General features: G+C 38.1%; 2 protein-coding genes across 2 annotated transcripts; both read left to right on the plus strand.

Annotated features, from left to right (window-relative positions):
• Window positions 1-492: 492 nt before the first annotated feature.
• Window positions 493-8,226, plus strand: LOC307129942 (uncharacterized protein). Its single transcript, XM_079822747.1, has 3 exons — window positions 493-615; window positions 1,837-2,024; window positions 5,421-8,226. Exons 2-3 carry the CDS (start codon window positions 1,970-1,972, stop codon window positions 6,563-6,565), a joined length of 1,200 nt encoding a protein of 399 aa, XP_079678873.1. The 5' UTR covers window positions 493-615; window positions 1,837-1,969; the 3' UTR covers window positions 6,566-8,226.
• Window positions 8,227-8,986: 760 nt separating this feature from the next.
• On the plus strand, window positions 8,987-20,659 carry LOC307129998 (uncharacterized protein). Its single transcript, XM_079822828.1, has 9 exons — window positions 8,987-9,064; window positions 13,156-13,310; window positions 13,440-13,522; window positions 13,702-13,822; window positions 14,132-14,374; window positions 14,464-14,793; window positions 15,432-15,540; window positions 16,527-16,800; window positions 19,914-20,659. Exons 7-9 carry the CDS (start codon window positions 15,448-15,450, stop codon window positions 20,258-20,260), a joined length of 714 nt encoding a protein of 237 aa, XP_079678954.1. The 5' UTR covers window positions 8,987-9,064; window positions 13,156-13,310; window positions 13,440-13,522; window positions 13,702-13,822; window positions 14,132-14,374; window positions 14,464-14,793; window positions 15,432-15,447; the 3' UTR covers window positions 20,261-20,659.
• The last annotated feature ends 2,956 nt before the right edge of the window (window positions 20,660-23,615 follow it).

Raw genomic sequence — 23,615 nt, forward strand, 5'->3', positions numbered from 1 at the left:
TAAAACAGCACCGCTGTGTGCATTTGTTCCCTCGGTCAGTGTTGTGCATGTCAAATAAAATTTGTCATAATCAATAAATGCCATTTCTTATGTGTTCGTATTTATTTATTGATCCTTAATTTCATTTCAACTTGAATTAGATATATTTAATTCCTTTACTTATTTAAGTGTACTATATTGTGTTCTGATTGTAAATGCAATTATGAGAAATAATTCCAAAGCAACATCTTGTCTTGATCAATCTATTTAATGAACACAGAGAATGAGTTAATCATTATTATATCTTAATACTGTAATAAATATGTTTGGGATGTACAGTATTATTGTTAACCAAATAGCCATTCTCTCTTCATTTCAGAACATCACCGCACACCACTGGTAAGCCTAACATATTCATACTAAAAGCCAAAACATTTTTTTATTTCATTGATACTTTAAGAATATGCGGCCCCTTTAAGAAATATGACACCGGGCGCGCTGAGCATGCGCAGAAGAGAATCACGGAAGAGGAGAGCTGAAAAACTCACTAGTTGAAGCTGAAGCGCTGTTAACCATCGTGAATGAAGGAGAAATGTGTGTTATTTTCTCCTGATGCCTTATATTTCCAGTCTGCAGGTGAGAGATGTTTCTCAGATTACAGAGTTTAACATTAATCAGCTCTAGAGTTTACATATTTAAGGACCAATGTAATGAAATGCGTTGTGTGTCCTGGTTTATTATGAGTGTAATAATATGTTGGCAGAGAGTTTTCCACAAACTCTGACTCTATTACACCAATAAAATGTGCTTAATGTGCCACTTTACAGAAGATCTCAGACATCAGCATAATGAATGAGGGGAAAACAGGGAACTTTTGTAGACAAAGAGGCTTTTCAGCAGCTCAGTTAAACATGATGGTCCTGTTGTTTCTCTCAGACTTTGGACAGGAGTTGAACAAACCTTTTGTTGAAAGCAAATGTAACAGTGTTACATTTCTCTATTTCTATCAGAGATGTTCAAGTAATGGACTACTTGCACTGAGCTTGATGAATCGTGACGCACTTAAAGGGTTAGTTCACCCAAAAATGAAAATGACCCCATGATTTACTCACCCTCAAGTCATCCTATATGACATTATGCTTTCAGACGAATACAATCAGAGTTATATTAATAAAAGTCCTGGCACTTCCAAGCTTTATAATGGCAGTGAATGGGGAGTTCTGTTTTGAAGTCCATAAAAGTGCATCTATGCATCATATAACTGCTCCACACAGATCTGAGGCAAGTGATGCGTTTGTGTAAGAAAAATATCCATATTTAAACTTAATAGACTAAAATAACTAGCTTCTTATAAGTTATTATTCAGAATGCTCAGTTGGAAATAAAATATATTTATATAACATATTAAAATATATTAAATATAATATTTCAGCTGATTCCAGATAATTAAGGTTAACGCAGAGATTCATTGTTTTAATCGATCGACAGCGATAAAACATCGTAATAATCTGCGTTCTCATGTATGTGGTTGCACTGAACGCTGTTACCGTAAACTCTTGAGTTATAATAAGCAGAACACAGAAGTAATTGTGCAAGTAGTCCATATAGGCTAAATAAAGTGGTGCAGGTGTGACGCCAGAACCAGAAGTCTAATTCACAGCTGGTTCCTTCAATATTTTCCTATGGGGTATTATAATGTTTTTTTATTATTATTTATGAGTAAAATAAAGCCTCTTTGAAACGTAAGGTTTTGTTCTTGAAGGAGCCAGTGGTGAATTAGACTTCCGGGTTCTGGCGTCATACTTGCACCACTGCTAATTCAGTGTAAATTCAGTATCGTCTCTTTGAATTTTGCAGATCTGCTGTCTGTCCCACAACAATTCACCAATCACATCACATCATCCTAAAAGAGAAGGACAAACTCCAGGTGTAGCAGCTGAAATCTGTGTGACTGTTAAAGATAGAGTTTATTAAAGAGGAGATTGAAGACATGAGTTATCCAGATCCATCCAGAATAAAACATGAAGATACTGAGGAACAAATAGGTTGGTGTCCATTCTTGATTCTTCAATGATTCTGTGAATTAATAAGCATAAATGATAGAGAAATTAATATAAATGTTCATAACCTTGTATATAACATTATATGCAGATAACATAAATCCTCATAATATAGCCGTTTAATCACTTTATCAAGCGAGTGATGGAACTGACCTTTGCACATCAGATAAAGATGCTCGATGCTCACACAGACAGATATCTGGGGTCCGTTCTTCGTACGTTGCTAACTCGGTTAGCTGGATTTGACTGTTGCTGATTTGGCATTATCTTGGATTGTTTGGTTCTTCGACGCTCATCCTGGACTTGCTGTCATAGCAACAGGTCTGGTAGCTTAAACCTGCTCGCGAGCAGCTCAGTTCATGTAAACAGGATTAGATTACAGGTGATACTTAAAATCTGTCCCAACCACTAATATATTATTACAAGAGTTCCTTACTGAACCAGGGGCAATAATCATTTTAAATAATAATAATAATATAAAAATGTGTATAATATTATAATGTATAATACTATAGACACAGCCACTTGATTGAGAGATTTATTTGGGATGGAATGATTTACTTTATAATGTTATTGCAGTTTTACACACATGTTGTACAGTTACTCTGAGTCATGCATTAATTTGAGTGATGACTGATATTATGGGATTGTATAATGCAGCACAGGAGATGCAGAGAACTTGATCTTGACCCTTAAGAAACTTTAATACTGTCACATAACAAATCTGCTTCAAATTGACTTATGGTTGTTTCCTTATGTTGTGAATTTCCTTTTCCTCGTTTGAAGAAGAGACCAGGAGACTTGGATAGGTTTTTCAGCAGGATTCTTTAATGAGAAAACGTGCTGTCTTTCGGCTGAGGTTATCAAGTCTAACTTAACAGTACAAAGCAATGCAATTTATCTACATTTCAGGGGGAGGGATTATACAGCAGGGGAGGAGACATTCAAACAAAGTAGGGCTGCAACGACGCGTCGACGTCGTCGATGACGTCGACTACGAAAATACGTCGACGTGCGTGAAATGCGTCGACGCGTCGGCAGCACATTATTTACGTTCTAGAATGAAACAGAAGATCTAGAATAAGGGCAGCTTCTGCTCCCGGGCATAGTGAAAATGATCATTTATCATATAAAGCCAGACCGCGACATTCAAAAGTGTGGGAGTACTTTAAACAGAAGCCGAATAAAACTGTGTTTGTACTCCTGGTCGCTTCTCACTCTGTAACGCCGGTTTCACACTGCACGCATGGAGCGCGGGAGCTTTCACACACTGCTAGTCAGTGTTGCCAAGTCCGCTTTTTTCCGCGGAATTGGGCTACTTCTACACTGTTGCCGCGGGCTGTGTCTCATGTCCGCGGGTTGAAGCAAAAAAACACACATATTTAACCCCCCGAACGCGATGTTTACCAGAGAACCTCCCCGAAACGCGATTGGGCTTGTTTCGGGCTAGTTTTGAGTAACGAATGGGTGGGTTTTGTTGTGTAAACCTGGCAACCCTGCTGCCAGTGTTCTCTCGCGCAGCTGAACCGTGGCGCGTGTATTGCAACAGACGGTCACATTTTCCGGGGTTCTTCTCCGACCCCAGTACGTCTCGTGCTTTTATTTATTATGGGCTGCATATATCTCCTGTTAATGCGACCCGGTTCCCCTCTGTCCCAAACACATATGCATAATAACTTGTTGTATATAGGTAGTTTACATGATTAAAGTAACATTAAAGTTAAGATATGCCTCTAGCTTTAATAATTTAAATGTGTCTTTGAAGTTTGGGCAAAAACTTCTGGCAGCTTTAGTCGCTGTTTATGCACATGTATCTTCAAAATAGACGACTAGTTATACATTAACACTATGCTGAAAGCTCCTGTATGTGAACCTTTTGCAGATAAATACAAGTGCATTTTCGTTTACTATTGACACAAATCAATAAGTAAATCATACTCAACTACTATAGTAAACAACTTTTCCTAATTAGGCCTACTCTGTATACATTTTATGGTGAATAGTATCATTATATATTATGTTTAAAAAGCTTCTTGTGTTCATATATTTCATTATAAAATGGCATACTATGTACACTACCCTTCCTGAAATACAATTAATATTGTCATCATTCATTGATTTCATGTTAAAATAATATACAAATTCACTACCCTCTTTGAAATACAATAATCAGTAAAAAAGAATAATAAGATTAATCTAGAAAATAATCGTTAGATTAGTCGACTAATCTGAAAAATAATCGTTAGATTAGTCGACAGAAAAAATAATCGTTAGTTGCAGCTCTAAAACAAAGGAATGCAAATGCTGTGTAGGTAAAGGACACACCTCAGACATAACGGTGAGACCTGTCCTAATTCAATCAGCATAACAGTGTCATTCAAATGCTTAGATGCTAATCCAATCACTTTGGCAGTATTGCTCTAAGATTGTCATGGTAAATAGTCAGGAAGTGCATAAAAACAAAAGGCTTAATGTATCAAACACTTACACGGCCTGACGTAATCTCCTTAGAATTTCCTCAAGTTTACTTCAAAATGTAAAACACAATATAGATAATGTTTTCAGTTATATTCCATTACATTGAAACCTAGATATAACAATGTATTCATTTGTAATCCCCAATTTATAAGTGTAGTAAACGTTGTTTGTACGGGAAGAAGGAGGCGGGAACCGGCGGACAATCAAAACATTTAATCAAAATAAAATGGCGGCGACAGCCCCTCACGGTCGACTGCCGCCTACATACAAACAAACACCAAATGAAAATAAAAAGCTGCAGCCCCTCACGGACGACTGCAGCGTGCACATAACAAAACGTAAATAAAACTCAACATAAAATCCAGGCCTGGTCCTCTCTCGTCCCTCACTGTCGTCGCTCCTCCTTTATACTCCCTCACTCCTCCGCAAGGGCCGAGATCGCTGCGGCTCGCAGCTGGCGCTCATCCTCTCTGATGAGCGCCGCCTCGTCCCGCCCTCACGGTCCCTCGGCCTCGCTGCTCGCCACAATAAGGTCGAGAAATTTGTCGTTTTTTTGCCAGGTGGCTTTTTTAATTATATGATGTCATAACGTTGTCTTGACGCCAGCCAATCGCTGCTTTACTGATCGTGGTTTTGAGTCTGGATGCATCTGCCCTCTCTTCAGTGAACACAGGAACGTGCAGTAATCTTAGATATTTAATCCAGATATTTGAATCCAATCCGCAAATTCGTTTGAAAAACCAAATTAGCCAGAGATCAGTTATCACGATTAAAAGATCTAGGGTCTGTCAAATCATCTCAGATGTATTAAGTGAGGTACGAAGAACAGACCCCTGATGTCTTGTTTTGTGTTAAGTGTTAAAATCTTGCTCTGATTCTAAGTTCTTAATATATTCATTTCAGACCAGATGGAAGTGAGACACAAACTAAACAAAGTGAAGAAACACTGTGACATCACAATTCAAGGAGCAAAAGCCAAAAGCCTGCACACCTGCTCTCAGTGTGGAAAGAGTTTCCCATATACATCTGGACTCAAAAGTCATCTGTGTGCTCACTCTGGAAAAAAGCCATTTAACTGTGATCAGTGTGGAAAAGATTTTATGTCATCATCACATCTAAAACAACACCTGATAGTTCATTCAGATGAGAAGCCTCATGTGTGTTTTTCAAGACTAGATCATTTAAAACTGCACCAGAAAACACATGATGAAGTGAGAGATCATGTGTGTTGTGACTGTGGGAAGAGCTTTACTAGAGCTGACGGACTGAAACAGCACCAAAGAATTCATACTGGAGAAAGACCTTTCAAGTGCTCATATTGTGAGAAGAGTTTTAGTGTGTCTAGAAACCTGAAAGAACATGAGCGAATTCATACCGGAGAGAAGCCGTACCACTGTAATCAGTGTGAGAAGAGTTTCAAAGATACAACAGCTCTCAGTAAACATCTCGGCATTCACTCTGGAGAAAAGCCGTTTAACTGTGATCAGTGTGGTAAAGATTTTATTTCATCATCACGTCTAAAAAAACACCTGATAGTTCATTCAGATGAGAGACCTCATGTGTGTTCTCTCTGTGGGAAGGGTTTTTCAAGACTAGATCATTTAAAACTGCACCAGAAAACTCATGATGAAGAGAGACCTCATGTGTGTTCTCTCTGTGGAAAGAGTTTTTCAAGGCTGAACAGTTTTAAACTGCACCAGAAAACACATGATGAAGTGAGAGATCATGTGTGTTGTGACTGTGGGATGAGCTTTACAACAGCTGGCCAACTGAAACAGCACCAAAGAATTCATACTGGAGAAAAACCTTACAAGTGCTCAAACTGTGACAAGAGATTCGCTCGGTCTGGAGCCCTGAAAATACATGAGCGACTTCATACTGGAGAAAAACCTTACAAGTGCTCATATTGTGACAAGAGATTCACTCATTCTGGAAACCTGAAATCACATGAGCGACTTCATACTGGAGAGAAGCCGTACCACTGTACTCAGTGTGGAGAGAGTTTCAGACATTTATCAAGCCTTCTCATTCACATGAGAAAATGTTGAAAGTGAGCAACATTAGTTTTTATGGTAACACTTAGGTACAATAAGGTTCATTAGTTAACATGAACTAATAATGAACTGCACTTACAAAGCATTTATTTATCTTTGTTAATGTTAATTTCAACATTTACTAATGCATTATTAAAATCTTGTTAACATTAGTTAATGCTCTGTGAACTAACATGAACAAACCATGAACAGCTGTATTTTTATTAAACGTTAACAAAGATTAACTGATGCTGATGGTATTGTCTAAAGCTCAGAAAACTTGAAAGACTTGAGATTTGAAGCTTCACCAGTCAACAACTTTTAAAATGTATATAAGGTCTTAGTTGTAGTTTTTATATTCTGTCAGGGTGGATTGTGTGCTAAGCAGGTTTTGCTTGAATTAGATTTTTCAATTAATTTTACTTCATTATTAAGTGCACTATAATGTGTTCTGATTATGCAATTATGAGAAATAAAACCGTAACAACATCATGTCTCGATCAATCTATTAAAAGGATTAGTTCACTTCAAAATGAACATTTCCTGATATTTTACTCAACCCGATCTCATCCAAGATGTTCATGTCTTTCTTTTTTCAAGTTCAAGTTTTTTGAGGAAAACATTTCAGGATTTTTCTCCACATAATGGACTTCAATGGCAACCATTAAAGTTGAAGGTCCAAATCAATTTAGTTACGAAGCGCATTGGAGGCTCTGCATGATCCCAGACGAGGAATGGGGAAATTTTAATTTGAAGTGAACTAATCCTTTAATGAACACAGAGAATGAGTTACATAATTTTAATAACATTAATGCATTTAAACATTCTTAATCTTGTGATTTTAATACTGTGATAAATACATTTGAGATTATTGTCAACCAAATGATCATGTCTTGTATCATACAAAGAGGTTGGAGTTCATTTTTATCTTTTATTATTGAAAGCATAGGAACAAAAAAGTCCTAAAGCTTCAGTCCACCAGATTTGGTGGCTGTAATAGAGTCTATAAAATATTAAACAAACTGTTGATCATTTGCATTGCTTAGAGATGGTTTTAAATATTAAGGATTTACAGGATAACCCTCAGGATAAAACAAAAACCTTGTTCAAAAACCAAAAGCCACATTTCTAACATTTGTAAAAATTGTGTTTTTCCGTCCTAAAAATCTATCTATATTATGACATATGCTCTCAATGAAAAATGCAGAAAAGTTAGTTCATGACCTCAAGGCTAGATTATTGTAATGCTCTACTGGTTGCCCTGCTTGCTTAATAAATAAACTGCAGCTGGTCCAAAACGCAGCAGCTCGAGTTCTTACTAGAACCAGGATGTTTGACCATATTAGCCTGGTTCTGTCAACACCACATTGGCTCCCTATTAAACATCACAAACGCTTTAAAATCTTGCTGATTACTTTTAAGGCCTTGAATGGTTTAGCTCCTCAGTGCTTGAGTGAGCTCTTATTGCATTATAGGTTATCACGTCCACTGCAGTCTCAAAATGCTGGCCAGTTGAAAATACCTAGAAGCGGGCAGTAGATCATTTTCCTTAACTTGATTTGAAAGAGTTTTTAAATGTGCAAACTGTCAATCATCATCTGTATATTCAATCTGTGATGAGTGTGGTAAAAAAGACTCTCCAATTCTGATTTTTTTTTTACTGCTGCACCCTAAACAGCACCAGAAAATACACGCTATATTAACCATAGACTGTAAAAAAAATATGCCCGTGACGTCACCCGTAGGTTTCTGAAGAGCGTTTCTGACGCCTAAAGTGGGGTCGAGCCGGCCGTTGCCATCTTGCCAGCCCGTCACTCCCGGATAACAGAAAATGGACAAAGAGGCGGGACGTGGGTGGAGCTGAGGTGCGCTAGCTCACGTGAAGGTCAAGTTGTTTAATCTATGGATGGAAGATATTGGCAGTTGATTTTGAATCACGATTACTTTACAGCTTACTACTGAGGTAAATTAACCTGAAACTACTCAACAAAACTTGACATAACTATTTATATGTTATTGAAATTATACCACACAAGGTTTGAAACACTGCAGAACTTTTAATACATGTGTAGACAGTTATTTGCAACATTAGATGACTCAAATCATACATCAGAATTAATGTTACTTTAATATCTTGCATCTCAAACAAAAAATTTGAAGCAAATAAATTAACCCGAGTTTATGAGTGTGGATGTCACCTGATTATAACGTTAACATTACTTAGCTAGGGTTAGATTCGTATTAGCTAAATCTACAAATGTTATTTCCTTTACGTTAGTTAGCGTATTAAAGCGCTTGCGTTAAATATTGTAATTCCCCACAATATGTTGATTCACTGCTATCGACAGTGCTTTGTTAGATTGTCTTGAATATGACTTTGAGAAGGAAATGCACTTTATTTCTTGGTTTTTTTTTTACAAGATGTTTATTTTCTTTTAGTGATCCCAGTTGAGTTGACAATGGCCACTCGTGACCATCGTGACACATCCACCACGTCTGCACACAGCTTAAACTGTAAGTACTAGTTTGGCTACTTGACATTTGACAGCTGATACTACAATATCTGTCTTAAAATGACAACAGAAAATTAGACTGTCATCTATATGTCGAGGTGTTGCTTGCTTGATATACACTCACCTAAAGGATTATAAGGAACACCACACTAATACTGTGTTTGACCCCCTTTCGCCTTCAGAACTGCCTTAATTCTACGTGGCATTGATTCAACAAGGTGCTGAAAGCATTCTTTAGAAATGTTGGCCCATATTGATAGGATAGTATCTTGCAGTTGATGGAGATTTGTGGGATGAACATCCAGGGCACGAAGCTCCCGTTCCACCACATCCCAGAGATGCTCTATTGGGTTGAGATCTGGTGACTGTGGGGGCCATTTTAGTTCAGTGAACTCATTGTCATGTTCAAGAAATGATTCGAGCTTTGTGACATGGTGCATTATCCTGCTGGAAGTAGCCATCAGAGGATGGGTACATGGTGGTCATAAAGGGATGGACATGGTCAGAAACAATGCTCAAATTGTCCAAACAATGCCCAATTGGCACTAAGGGGCCTAAAGTGTGCCAAGAAAACATCCCCCACACCATTACACCACCACCACCAGCCTGCACAGTGGTAACAAGGCATGATGGATCCATGTTCTCATTCTGTTTACGCCAAATTCTGACTCTACCATCTGAATGTCTCAACAGAAACCGAGACTCATCAGACCAGGCAACATTTTTCCAGTATTCAACTGTTCAATTTTGGTGAGCTCGTGCAAATTGTAGCCTCTTTTTCCTATTTGTAGTGGAGATGAGTGGTACCCGGTGGGGTCTTCTGCTGTTGTAGCCCATCCGCCTCAAGGTTGTGCGTGTTGTGGCTTCACAAATGCTTTGCTGCATACCTCGGCTGTAACGAGTGGTTATTTCAGTCAAAGTTGCTCTTCTATCAGCTTGAATCAGTCGGCCCATTCTCCTCTGACCTCTAGCATCAACAAGGTATTTTCGCCCACAGGACTGCCGCATACTGGATGTTTTTCCCTTTTCACACCATTCTTTGTAAACCCTAGAAATGGTTGTGCGTGAAAATCCCAGTAACTGAGCAGATTGTGAAATACTCAGACCGGCCCGTCTGGCACCAACAACCATGCCACGCTCAAAATTGCTTAAATCACCTTTCTTTCCCATTCTGACATTCAGTTTGGAGTTCAGGAGATTGTCTTGACCAGGACCACACCCCTAAATGCATTGAAGCAACTGCCATGTGATTGGTTGATTAGATAATTGCATTAAATAGAAATTGAACAGGTGTTCCTAATAATCCTTTAGGTGAGTGTATGTTTTCCCACATGTGACAGCAATGTCAACTTAAAAAACTGAGCTACAGTTCATTGTTAAACTAATTTATTTCCCTTCCATAGACACAGTGTGGATCATAGGTGACAGCCGTGTCTTATGTGGTGCCCACATAAGATAATTTTCTGAATGCAATATTTCCCGACTGTTAACGATTTTAAAAATGTTAAACAACGGACATTAATTTCCAGGGATGTAAACTACTGCTGACCTTTTAGAATTAATCAGATTGTTGGCAAATGCCTTTTATGTTATTCGTCATAGAATGCACAAAGAAACATTAGCGTAGGTGTCGCAGTTTTCAGCACAGGCTATCAGAGGGAACGTTTGTCTTTCTGTTTCCAGGCTTTCTTCAGTAATTTCACAATCATTTTCAAATGATTCATAATACTCAAAATATATTTCTGAAACGCAGGCTTAGCCTACACATAGGCCTACATCATGCTAAAACTGGCAACTTTCATATTCAAGTAACCTATGGAAAGTGTCATATATGAAAATACATATGTATATAATTTGCTAGTTAGTTCACGTGCATTATTTTACACACTGGTAATCAAAAGTTTGAAATAATTAAGACTTTTAAAAATGTTTTTGAAAGAAAAAAGCTGAATTTATTTGATCAAACATACAGTAAAACCACAAATGTTAAGAAATATTAATACAATTTCCAATAGGCCTAGTTGTTTTCTATGAGAATGTATTGTAAAATGTAATTTTTTTTTCTGTAAAAGCTGACTTTTCAGCATCATTACTTCAGTGTCACACGATCCTTCAGAAATCATTTTAATATGCTGTATTTTTTCATATAATTTTTAAACTCTTTTCCACTATTTGAGCTCTATTCCATAAAATTACAGATCTAGATACTATAACCACTAGAAAGGCACCCTAAAACTGTCCACATTCTGCACTACATCCACAAGTCTTCTAGACCATAGCATTGTATATGGTCTGATTTTATGGTAGGTATTGAACTTAATGATATTAAACTACAGTGTATGGAAAAGATAAATCAAAATTTGTATAAAAAAAAAAAAAACTATTTGCCATGTGCACCAGGAAAGACAAATTATAACCTGAAGAAGTATGCCAGTCATTCAGTATGATAAGCATTTCAATAAAACAATTAATATAATTCATATTTTTGTATAAATAGCTTCAGTGTTTAAAATTGCCCTGTGTATAATGAGCTGGTGGGTTTATGGTGAGGTGTGTTGCAGACCGGGTGTGATGGGCCGCTTTGTGCCAGAAAGTCCAGGGCCACTTTTTTGCCCCAGTCTACCCCTGACCGATCACCCCCGGGGGCGACATCAAGTATTACAGTAATTTCCGTCCCCACCCCCAAAATAATGATTGACGTGACGTTGGCATATTAATATTAGCGGAACAAACTTTCGCGCCCATAGATATATGTGTAGCTATATACCAGCTAACATGGTGAACTGGCTAGCTACGGTCAACGTCTTTTTCTTTCTCTCTTTTTCGCGAACACAGCGCGAACATTTTTTAACTTTGTACAACCAAAGCCTCGTTTTCACGCATACAATATTGAAAATGGCAACCGTGTGACATAAGTTTATTGATATTTATTCACACACAGCACACTATACATAAGAGTACGTTAAATAGCATTTCCCACCTTTTTTCTTTTTCCCCAGGTGGACCTTGCTCTTGAATCTGAACCTGTCAAAGTTCTGGCTACTCTGTTTAAAAATGAAAAAGAGTGGTCAAGAAAAATGTACACTGTTAACAGTGCTGAACATCTCATAAATACAACCATGTCAGACCAACCAGGTTTTGCATTTGACAGAATTCAAAAACACAATTCTGTCAGGTCCACTAAAGTCAAAAACACAATAGACAAACATTTAGTAAAAATTTTTTAATTGCATATTTTGTAAAGATTTAGATTTGGCGGTATGGCTCTGTTCTAAATTCCCCATCCTTTCATGAGCTCCATGAAAAGCCAAGACAGGGAACAGCAGCAGATTCTGGGGACGACCTCCCATTTAACTGGGAGGGCAGAGCAAATCCCCCATTTAGAACAGAGCATGCATCAATGACAACAGAATGACATGATTAAGTTAGCAATTTAAGGAGGAGCTGGGGAGGAGGTGGGTTGCAAAGCAGCGTGCAGCAGAAGCGTCCAAGCAGGCAGATTGAAGTGAAGCTATGCTTAAGTAAGCCGCCCTGTTTGAGAGAAGCCAATTGAGAGCATAAGATCAGCTGAAACAGATCAGCTGAAAGAGGGGCGGAGTTAGAATTTCCCAATCAGCTGATAGCGGAGCTTGACTACGTGGCCTGCCAGAACTAACGCTGGCGCTTGATTAGTGATTTCAAAGAATTTGTTGATGTTGACATAAACGTAGAAATCAAGAACTTTGACAGATTTCAAATCTTCATAACAAGCGCAGAAGCACCACACCAAACAAATGCTGGAGAGGCCTGTCAAATACAGGCATTTTGTTTTGAAACTGTAAATGCATTGTTGTGTTTATAGGGCTCCGTTAGGACTGGGCAGTAGGATTTGAAATTCATGTCACTGTGTATTGTTCCATGTACCAAGTAACCTTATATTAATGCAACTCCAATGCAGTAAGTAACTTACCATGTTGGCCCTCTGTTGCTTTACATTCAATTGAATTAAAGGGGCACAAAACATAAATATCTGGGCTCTATACTGAACATAATAGTATTTTTTATTTTATTTTTAATGGTAAAAGTCCCCTTCCTCTGCTTTCATAAATTTAGCATGTTCCAGATGAACCGGGAGGCCTGCAGTCTTTACTTCAGAGCAAAAAAACAGAGATATTTGAGGAACACAAAAGAACAGGAACACTTACAGTTGAGTCCAGGAGACGTCTTGTCAAAGTATGCATAAGTCAGTTGGTGGAGAAGCATGGATTGTAAGTATATAAACTCAGCACTATGTAAACTAGCCTATATAAACTTGACACTGAAGCTAAAATTGTAACATTTCTGGCCTGATTGGAATTAAGTATCTGTGGATTTTTCTCTTCTCTGTCTCCCTACAGTTACCCACCAAGTGCTGAAAAGCTCACCCTTCACAACTTTCCCATCCTTGAGGATTCATATTGACGGCAATGGAGATGGATTTGTAAGTAAAAGCCAAATTTGTGTTTTAAACTCTGGAAGTAAATATTTTTCTTTTGTCATCCCTTGGCAGTTGTCAAGTAGCATTTAATGTGTCTTGATAATTTGTTTTACTTTGTTATATTTACAGTTATGTCATTAGACTGTTTATGTAGGTGCTCAATTTTGTTCTCATGTCTTCAGGAGCATTTTTATGATCCATCGTCTCATTCTGGCTTCTTGGAGATGAGGCTGCGTAACATTCGGCGAAAGCTTGAAGTAGGTCAGCGGCGTTACACAAAACGCAACAAAGGGTGTGACACAGGTAGGGATGCAACTAACGATTATTTTCATAGTCGATTAACCTCCACAATATTTTCTCGATTAATTAACTAGCTAATAAAATGGTGAAAAAAATGTATATCATTGTTTGCCAAAGCCCAAGATTATGTCAAATATTTAGTTCATTGTCATAGAGGATTTAGTAAATCTGAAAAATATTCAAGTTTAGAAGCTACAATCAGAAGTTGTATGTATTTTCCTTAAATAAATACACAAACCAATTAATCGATTATCAACAAAGTTGGCAATTAATTTACTGTTATGGTCAACAACAATCGATTAATCGTTGCAGCCCTAGACACAGGAGCAAGATCGGAGCAGGACCAGGGGGAGAGCAGTGGGACACGTGCGTGTATCACCCTGATGAAATGACTCAGGCCCTCCGCAGAGAACATTCCTTCAATCAAAACAGCAATGGAGAATACATACAATGGAGAATACATACACCAGGCGCAGATCATGGATATCAAAGGCAACTCCTACATTGACTGGAATCTTCAACAAATACCCATGCTTCTTGGAAATGCCAAGTTTGGTAGGTTTCTCATTGTAAAAGATCTGATACTCTTAGTAACACTGTTGACTTGAGAATATATTCTGAAGAAGTCTCTTTTTTTTTTTTAGATCGATATCGAGTTTGGCAAAATAACAGATGGAAAGACAGACCAGTTCATCAGAAAATGCGAAGCGAGCATAATTCCAAAGCTGAGAGCATTACATTTACATTTATGCATTTGGCAGACGCTTTTATCCAAAGCAACTTGCATTGCATTCTAGGTCCACATTTTACATTTTGTCAGTTCTTGCTTTCCCTGGGAATCGAACCCATGACCTTGGCGTTGCTAGTGCCACACTCTACTGTTTGAGCTACAGGAAAGCTAGCAGCAGAGAGCAGTGGCTGCCTTGGAAAAAGGTGGTGTTGCTTCACTTATGCAGGGGATGGAAGACCAGATGGTATGTGTGTATGTGGTGGTGTGTGCGTATGTGTGGAATTATATGACATGCAATTTCTCAAAGGTTAAATTCAGAACGTAGAAACCATTGTTTTATTTCCTACTTACCAATAATATTAATTAGTACTTTCTCAGTGTAATCCATGTTGGTAATACACTGATTATGGATAAGCACCTCATACATAGCCTTATTTACTTTGTAAATATAGTCTGGGGACTCACGATTGGGGAAACATTTCCATTGTCAACATCACGATGGGGGTATACTTTAGGCCAACTTTGAAATTATTAGTTCAGCCTAACCAATCGCATTGATCAGGGATTCCGAACGTTACTTCCTACTTTACCTACATTTTACAAACTGACAATATACATACAGCATCGACGGTCAGTATGTAGACCTAGCTTTGCTGTACATTAACAACAGTACTACCAGAGCCTGTCTGGGGTCTGATGGAAACTTTGTGAATGATGGTGTTCCAGAATAGTTTCTCCCTGAAAGGAGATCTAGGTGGGTGTGGCCAGGCTACCTCATACAGCCCCAGTTCAACCCAGTTTTAAAAAAAACTTGATCTAATCCTTTTAATCCTTCTTGGAATTATTTGTTGTAACTTTAATCTGTTTTCATTTAATTTTCAGATGAAAGTGTTATACTATGCTGGTTCTTCTGACACATCTTCTGCCACCAGTGCCCGGAACTCGCTGCACTGTTAAGTCAGCAATAACATTCCTGATTGATTTTGTACCGGTATGTTTCGTAATAATGTCTCTAAGAGCCAACGAAGGACTAGGTATGGTGGCACTGCAATTTATGACAACACCAGTGTTGGGGAAAGTTACTTTGAAAAGTAATGCATTACAATATTGCGTTACTCCCTTAAAAAGTAACTAATTGAGTTACTTAGTTACTTTAAAAAAAAAAAAGTAATGCGTTACATTACTTTTGCGTTACTTTTTCTCACCTGGGCTGGGCTTGTTTTGTTTTTGTTTATAACAAAGCTATATTTTTGTGCAACGGTAAAGACCTCTTCATACCAAAATTTTAATAATAAGCCCCAGGCTGAGGTAAAAATGCAATTTGACGCATGAACAGTAGAGGGCGCAGCTCTGCTGTGCTGCCATTCTGGATAATGGTAGAATAGGATGCAGGAGAAAAAAGTTTTACCAATAAAAACAAAAAATCTAGTAATTTTCATCATCAAAGGTCAGCAGCAAGACATTGGTAAATTAAATATAAAGGTAGATTATGCATAAAAATAGTTGTTTTTTTTTACATTTAATTATTGGAGGTTTGCATAGTACTCTGATTTTGCATTTGACTGATTTTACTCATTTTGAGGAGGACAGAATCTTTATTGTGCAAGGGAGATAAATAAATGCTCACATTTAGTCTGGAACTACAATAACCATCATGTTCACACACAACGCCTCTGCACTTACTCTCCACATGGGGGCAGGAGAGCTGTCAGTCAAATTAATGTGAAAAAGTAACTCAGATATTTTGTTGTAAATTTGAAAAGTAATGCGTTACTTTACTAGTTACTTGGAAAAAGTAATATTATTACATAACTCAAGTTACTTGTAATGCGTTACCCCCAACACTGGACAACACATGCAGATCAAAGTATACAGTAGTATAGTAGTATACATGCAGATACAGTATAGCAGGCACATTTAGACTTCTTTATGCTGCTTTTTCAACTCTTAAATTGCATCTTTTTCATCTTCTCTAAGCCTGGAACCAGTATTGCATCCCTCTGCGACAACTCCGAGATGGCATCAAGGACCCAGCCACAGCTGATCTGCATCGGCAGTCTGAAAAGCCCAACACGACCATACATCATCACTGCAAGGAACGACCAGGTGACCATTCCTTTAAATGATGGCCTGACGTGTGCAGTTGACAAGCTATTCAAGCTTTACTGGGTGTGCAACTTGACATATCCACCACAGCTGAGCTCTGTCTTCACCTTCTTTGAATACATCCATCTCAACCAAGAGAGCCAAGGTACTTGAAGTCCTTTCAAAGCTTCAGGCTGCGCATTAAATAACAACACAATGTATATGTGTCCAATGTGCAGACGATTTATATCTACAGAAGTAAGGAGAGTCATTTGGCATCTCCGTGAAATTCATGCCTTATCAGATGGACAGGACATGACCATTATCTGCAGCCAACATGGTTGCCCAAGAACTTATCATAATTTTAATTAATTCGCTAAACATCTTCATAGAGACCACCAGTCCACAACAACATTCATGGACAATGTGACATTTCAACCTTATGACCACAGTTTATCAGATGCAAATGAGACTGGGACATCTAGTACTGTGAAAACATCAGACTATGTTCCAATTCAAACTAGTGCCATTACTAGTGAAACTGTTGCTTCTTTTGTGGCCATTTAGATATACCATTCATCAAATACAACTTGAATGGATGTAGCAAAAACTATCTCTTGTACGCAAGAGGTGCTAGAGAGGACTGTTGATCATCTTAAACAGTCAACAACTACATTGTTGAATAATCTGCAGGTACCACTTGACAGTGAGTCTGTCTGTGAGTCCAATCATTAATGAGTGAGTTTGAAGCTGAAACTAATATTTAAAGATGTAGACACACCTTACAAAATGAATAAATACTTTGAAGAGAAATTTGATCTTGTGAAGCTGAAGGAAATCTTTATTGGTCATAGGACAGACACAGCAAGAAAACAGGGACAATTAAAACAAGTTTTGGCAGCAGACACATGTCAATATGTATCAGTAATTGAGACTATTACATTTCTGTTCAGTGTTTTGATTGCTGACAATTTAGCTATCCATTCCCTCTGTGGTTATTTGGAAAGCTTTTCAGTGAACAAGTTTTGTCACTTCTGCCTGATTGACAAAACAACTGCGCAGACTGTTTTCGACGAAGATAAAGTAGAAAAGCGCACACAAGAAAATTATGAGCAGCATGTGATACGTAATGATCCATCTGCAACTGGAGTTAAAGAGGACTCATGTTTAAATAAGCTGCACTATTTCCACATAGTGAGAACACGTGCGTTGACATTATGCATGATATCCTTGAGGGTGTAGCGCCTTTGGAAATCAGACTGTTACGCCACTTCATTTATGAAGAGAGGCTATTTTCTTTAGAACTGTTGAATCATAGAATTTCCAGTTTTGACTATGGGTATGGGAATGAAAAAAATGAGCCCAGTGTTATACTCAATCTAAGAACCTCTGACAATGTAATAAAACAGACGGCATCGCAAATGTGGCGCCTTTTACTGGTATTACCCTTTTTGGTGGGTGGTCTTGTTAGTGTAGGAAGTGAACATTGGCACTTATTCATTTTGTTAAGAGAGAATATGTAGCATTGTATTTGCACCTGTTGTTACTTATGGACTTACTGTTTTTCTTAAACAGCTCATTATTGAGCATCACACACTATTCAAGAAGCTCTATGACCGAAACTTGATACCCAAACATCATTTTATGACACACTATCCTCGAATGATGGTTACGTTCGGACCTATATCTCAATTGTGGTGTATGAGATTCGAAGCCAAGCACAAACCATTAAAAAGACATGCTAATATAGTTGGAAACTTTAAAAATGTTTCTAAAACACTGAGTTATAAACATCAGGTTCAGCAAATGTATAGCTTCGAGTTAGGTGACCCTTTTTCTGAGAAAATGATTGTTACAAACTCATATTCTGTTACTATTGGCTCTTTGAAGAAAGTAGACGTGCTTGAAAATCTGAAATCAGCCAAAGACTATAAATATATATACTTTGAACAGCACTGTCTATGTCACCCATGCTGTTAGTGTGTTCAGACAAACTTACAGATCTGGCTCTGTAATGCCTCTTAAAGCAGATAACAAAGAAGTGCCTTTATTTGGAGAAATTATTCACATCATACCTCAGACTGGTGACATGTCTATTCTGATGTTTGTAAGAATTCTTACAGTGAAGTACTTTGATGATCATTTCTATGCCTATGTTGTACATCAAACTAAAGAGTATAAAATGATCAGTCTGGCCGATACTGCAGATTTCAGGCCTTTGGACATAATGCAGGGTTTTGATACAGATGAGCTATACTTAAACCCAAGATTGTTTAGCTAATCCTTCTCAAGAATGTAGTTTGTCAGACTGCAGACTGTCATTGTCATCTTTGAAGTTGTGAACAATAACAATATGCTAATATATTCAAACTGGGTGATGTAATCTCATAGCCTACTGTTAGAGTTTTACTCTAAACGATTTCAAGTCAATTTCGAGACTAATTATTATTGAAAAAAGTTGTATTATTATTATTATCTCAGTGATCTAAACATGTTTCTTATAAAATGAATTCATGCATCTGTGTTTTCTGATATGACTTATGTTGTTACATGTCATCCAATAGTCATAACTGTGATTGTTATATGCAAGTATGGTTTTCATACAGATTAATATTTTAAACAAATGTTTCTTATGACATGTATTCATGCATCTGTGTTTTATTATATGACTGTTAGGCTATATCTTATGTCATCCATTTGTCATAACTGTGTGATTGTATCTTTTAATATGTATTCATGGTTTTGATATTACTCTTATCACTGAATAAACTGCTACAGTTAGTGCTTTTCTTTGCACTCATTAAATGGCAAATATATTTTGACATTTTACTTTATTTTTGTATGATTACCGTACATATGCTTGGTAATGTTAACACATTAGTTGTTTCTGGTCACAATCAGCACATAATATTTTGAAATTACATATTTAAGTGTAAAATTGTCTCACACGCTGATATCACACATTTGTGTGTAAAGTTATCTACACAATTTCTGTGTTAAAATAGCTCCCACATCTATTTTGTAAAACGTGTTGACATAACATATTTTCTGTATAAAATTACTTGACACAATTTCTGTGTTAAAATAGCTCAAACATCTATTGTGTAAAACATGTGGACATAACACATTTTCTGTGTAAAATTACTTGACACAATTTCTGTGTTAAAATAGCTCACACATCTATTGTGTAAAATTTCACACGTGTAGTCCCTGAACACACTCACCACGTGTTAAAATTCTACACATGATGTGTCATTTTTAACACATCTCTTTTTGCAGTGCAGAAAGCTGCAGGGACCATGGGAAGAAACATCAGTCTGCCAGGCGTCCGTGTCTGCTGGTTTGGCAGGGGTGGACTGCGGTGGAGAGGACTTCTCCCCTTCTTCTCCCACTCCCTGCAAGGAAGAGCAGCACCGGATATCCTCCTCATCCACTGTGGCGGAAACGACATGGGGGAGCTCAGACGCGTCGAGCTGGTGAGAGCCATGAAGGAGGACCTGCACCAGCTTAAACTCCGGCACCCTGGCATGAAGATCATGTTGTCGACTGTGACCCAGAGGTGCCGTTGGAAGGCCGGTGACAGTCCGGTGAAACTTAATAAGGCTAGGAAATACATTTGCTCGTAGCTTAAATGGTGCCATGATTGAGCAAACTCACATTAGACAAGACAGTCCTGGGCTATTTTTGAAAGATGGAGTTCATTTCACACCTACAGGAAATTATATGTTTTTAAGTACTGTAGCTACCTGCCTTAAAGACCACATCCAACTGCAGTGAACAGCTTACAGTTGGCAGTGTCACTGCTTTTGAATTTGGCCTTTAGGGCCCATTTAGTTAAACATAAATAAATATAGCCCTGACCATCATGGCTAATGTTGAGGTTTTTTTTAAGTAACACCTGTAGCTATAACACTGTTACCACCTCTGCTCTTCCTCATCCCTATCCCACCCCAAACCACCACCTACGTACCTTCCCATGGCAGTCTACCTATTGCACATTTAAATAAATCAAATCAATTCAAACTTACACCGTTGTTTGAGCACTTTTATGGCATGTGTGATATATTGCATTTGCTTCGTAAAAATGCAGAGATGTTTACCTAAGAAAATGCGGCCCCTTTAAGAAAAATGGCACTGCGCGCACTGAGGATGCGCAGAAGAGAGAAACGAGACGAGCTGAAACTTTCACCAGCTGAAGCTTAAAGTGTTATCAATTTGGCTATTCTGCATTTTAATAAACACATAAGGATGTTGCAGTGTGGAGAAAACTAACAGTACGTAGTAGAGAAGCTTATTTGTGTGCGTTTGCATTTTAGCGTCTTGTTTCCCTAGCGACGGAGTGTGAGATCACGCGATGTAAACACGCGCCACGTCGAGCTCAAGTTATCTCTTCAAATAAATGGCTGAATAGGAAAGAAGGTATCATATCATTGTTTCTGCACAGGCAGTACCTCGTGATGAATACATAGCGAAAACCATTTCAATTGATCACGGTGGACAAGTTGTTCCGGGCTGCTAAAAAGCAAAAGACCCAGAGTGACATCAATTCCTGTTAGCCCAAACATCTTCAGAGGCCGATATGGTATGTATGATATTGGTTTTTAATTTGGATAATCTATCTATATAATATTTCATACATTATCAGAGCTTGGTAGACAGATAATATTGTAAGACAATATAAGGCGGACCATTAATAATATAAGTATACATAATCCTAGTCATACAATTTTTGACATTTAAAAAAATAGTTAATATACAGACTGACTATAACGCACACAGACAGAACTGTTTTTTTTTTTTTTCATTAAACGGCCATTTCCGGTTTCACGATGTAATGAGAGGTCGAACGATATGATCAGAATTTTTGCTTAATTCAGGGGTGGCCATTAATTTCCCCAAGGGGCCACATGAGGCCGGACAAATTGATTTGACAGCAAATAAATATCTAGAAGTCCATGCCTTGTTAAAAAGACTTTAGTCAAGATTTTTGAATATTCGATTAGTTGATTTAATTATAGAATATCGAATAGGTTGTGCGATTATCGTCTACAAAAAAATCCCCATATTTTTGGTGCTGATGTGGTGGTGACACGACCATGTAACCAGAGGGTGGCGCTGCCAATAATGCACCTAAAAGCTGTCAATCAGTGGAGTCAAAGTAATGCCGCATAGAATTTGCAAAAGAATAAAGTTTTGCAGACAAAAATAAAGAATTGCAAAAGAAAAATAAAGTTTTGCAAAAGGAAAATAAAGTGGTTTCATTTGCAACACAATTTTTATTCTGCGTTTCAGTCAAGCGTGAGTGTGCGATACTGTTTCCCCTTTGCGCTTCACTTTTCTGTGCATTTCATTTTGTGCCACTGTTTTGACATGGGGGGTGGAGTCAAGAAACTGGGGCGTGTTCAGCTAACATGGTCACGCCTCCCTCCCTGTGACATCATCTCCTCGAGATGCAGATCAGCACAGATGAAGGCACCATGGTTGAGAGGCATGTGGGTCGATTGCTTCCTTTTACTAACACTTCTACTAGCATTAAAACGGGCATGGTTTTGTTTTGTTATGACTACATGTGTTTTAAAAGCGTTTGCTTTATTTAGAGATCATGTTAAAGTGGTGTTCATTATTAGCTGTGGACTACTGGCTAACGCGAACTGTCTGAAATTAGCCAGCATCTGCTGTTTATTTCTCTCTTTTATAGCATTTAAATGTTTGGTTTTGTTATTTAACAAAATTCATCTGTGCTGTGCTGATCTGCGTCTCGAGGAGATTATAGGCTTGTTCGACTTAGTACCCAGTACCGTCGCAAGGGCTGTGGCAAGTGTGCGACCGCACAGGGCCTCGCGCCTCACCAGGGCCTCGCGCAAAAGTAAAGACGACAGCTGACTTGAGGATGTAAAGCCAATAGTTAAAGTTCATGTTTTTGTCCTTCAAAATACTATAATAGTTTAAAAAACATAGCTAAAAGTGTGTATCGTGATGCTTTATTATTCTGCTTATTAAAAATGTATTATGCAGTAACTTGCAATAGCCCATTTTTCTGTGCGTGCAGACTGTGCGTGTGACGGTGATTAATGCGCATACATGTCAATCAGCGCGGCATCGCACGTCAAGTTCATAGAGCTTTATTCTCAGTCCATTCAAATTTCAGATTTTGGCCGTCTCTGACATGGGTCAAACCATAGAAATTACCCACGAAGTTCAAGTAAATACGCTAGAAATGCACGCTCATTCAAGGGTGTGCATTTATTGCATGGACGGAGAAAGCGCGGACACCTGCATTTCATCTGACGGTATGCACAAAATGTTTTTTATTTAACACTATTAAAGTTAAATAAGCATAACCTAACTATTACTCACCTGTCGGAGCATCAGTGAGAGCAATGGCACCGCAGAACAAGTAAAGCCTACTCTATCTCTAGACGCTTTAAATGTTTTTAAATCTGAAAACTGCAAAAAGCAACGAAATTGTCAGACATCCATTTTGTTCATGTTCACAGAGGAAATACTGAAAAACAGCGCTGGTGCTCTCAATACTGTCTGTTTATAATTTTACCGACTGAGAACTCGCTTCTGATGATTCAGTGAGAGGGCAGACCAAAATAATTCAAGCGCATTCAAGGCGTTTTGCAAACGCGTTTGACCCAATCATAATTTATTTTTAGGCACAATATTTTTAGCGTCAAAATGTGCGCACTGCCCAATTAAGTTCACTTCTTGAACCTGCTGTTAAACTGAATATAAGATTTTTTTCCCTTAAATATCCACTTAAACAACACAATGGAAACAGAGTAGACCCCCGTTAATAGGCTATACCCCTGGGCCTCGCACATCTCGTTTGCACAGGGCCTCGCACCCCCTTGCGACGGGCCTGCGCAGACCGATCGGCGGCTGACTTGAAGCAATGCATGCCGGTTAGAAATGTTGTCCGACTTGAGGCAGCGGCGACACCACGTGACAGTGACGTATGTCAACAAAGTGCCG

Source organism: Gobio gobio (assembly GCF_949357685.1).
Source record: "Gobio gobio genome assembly, chromosome: 8".
Lineage (NCBI taxonomy): Eukaryota > Metazoa > Chordata > Actinopteri > Cypriniformes > Gobionidae > Gobio > Gobio gobio.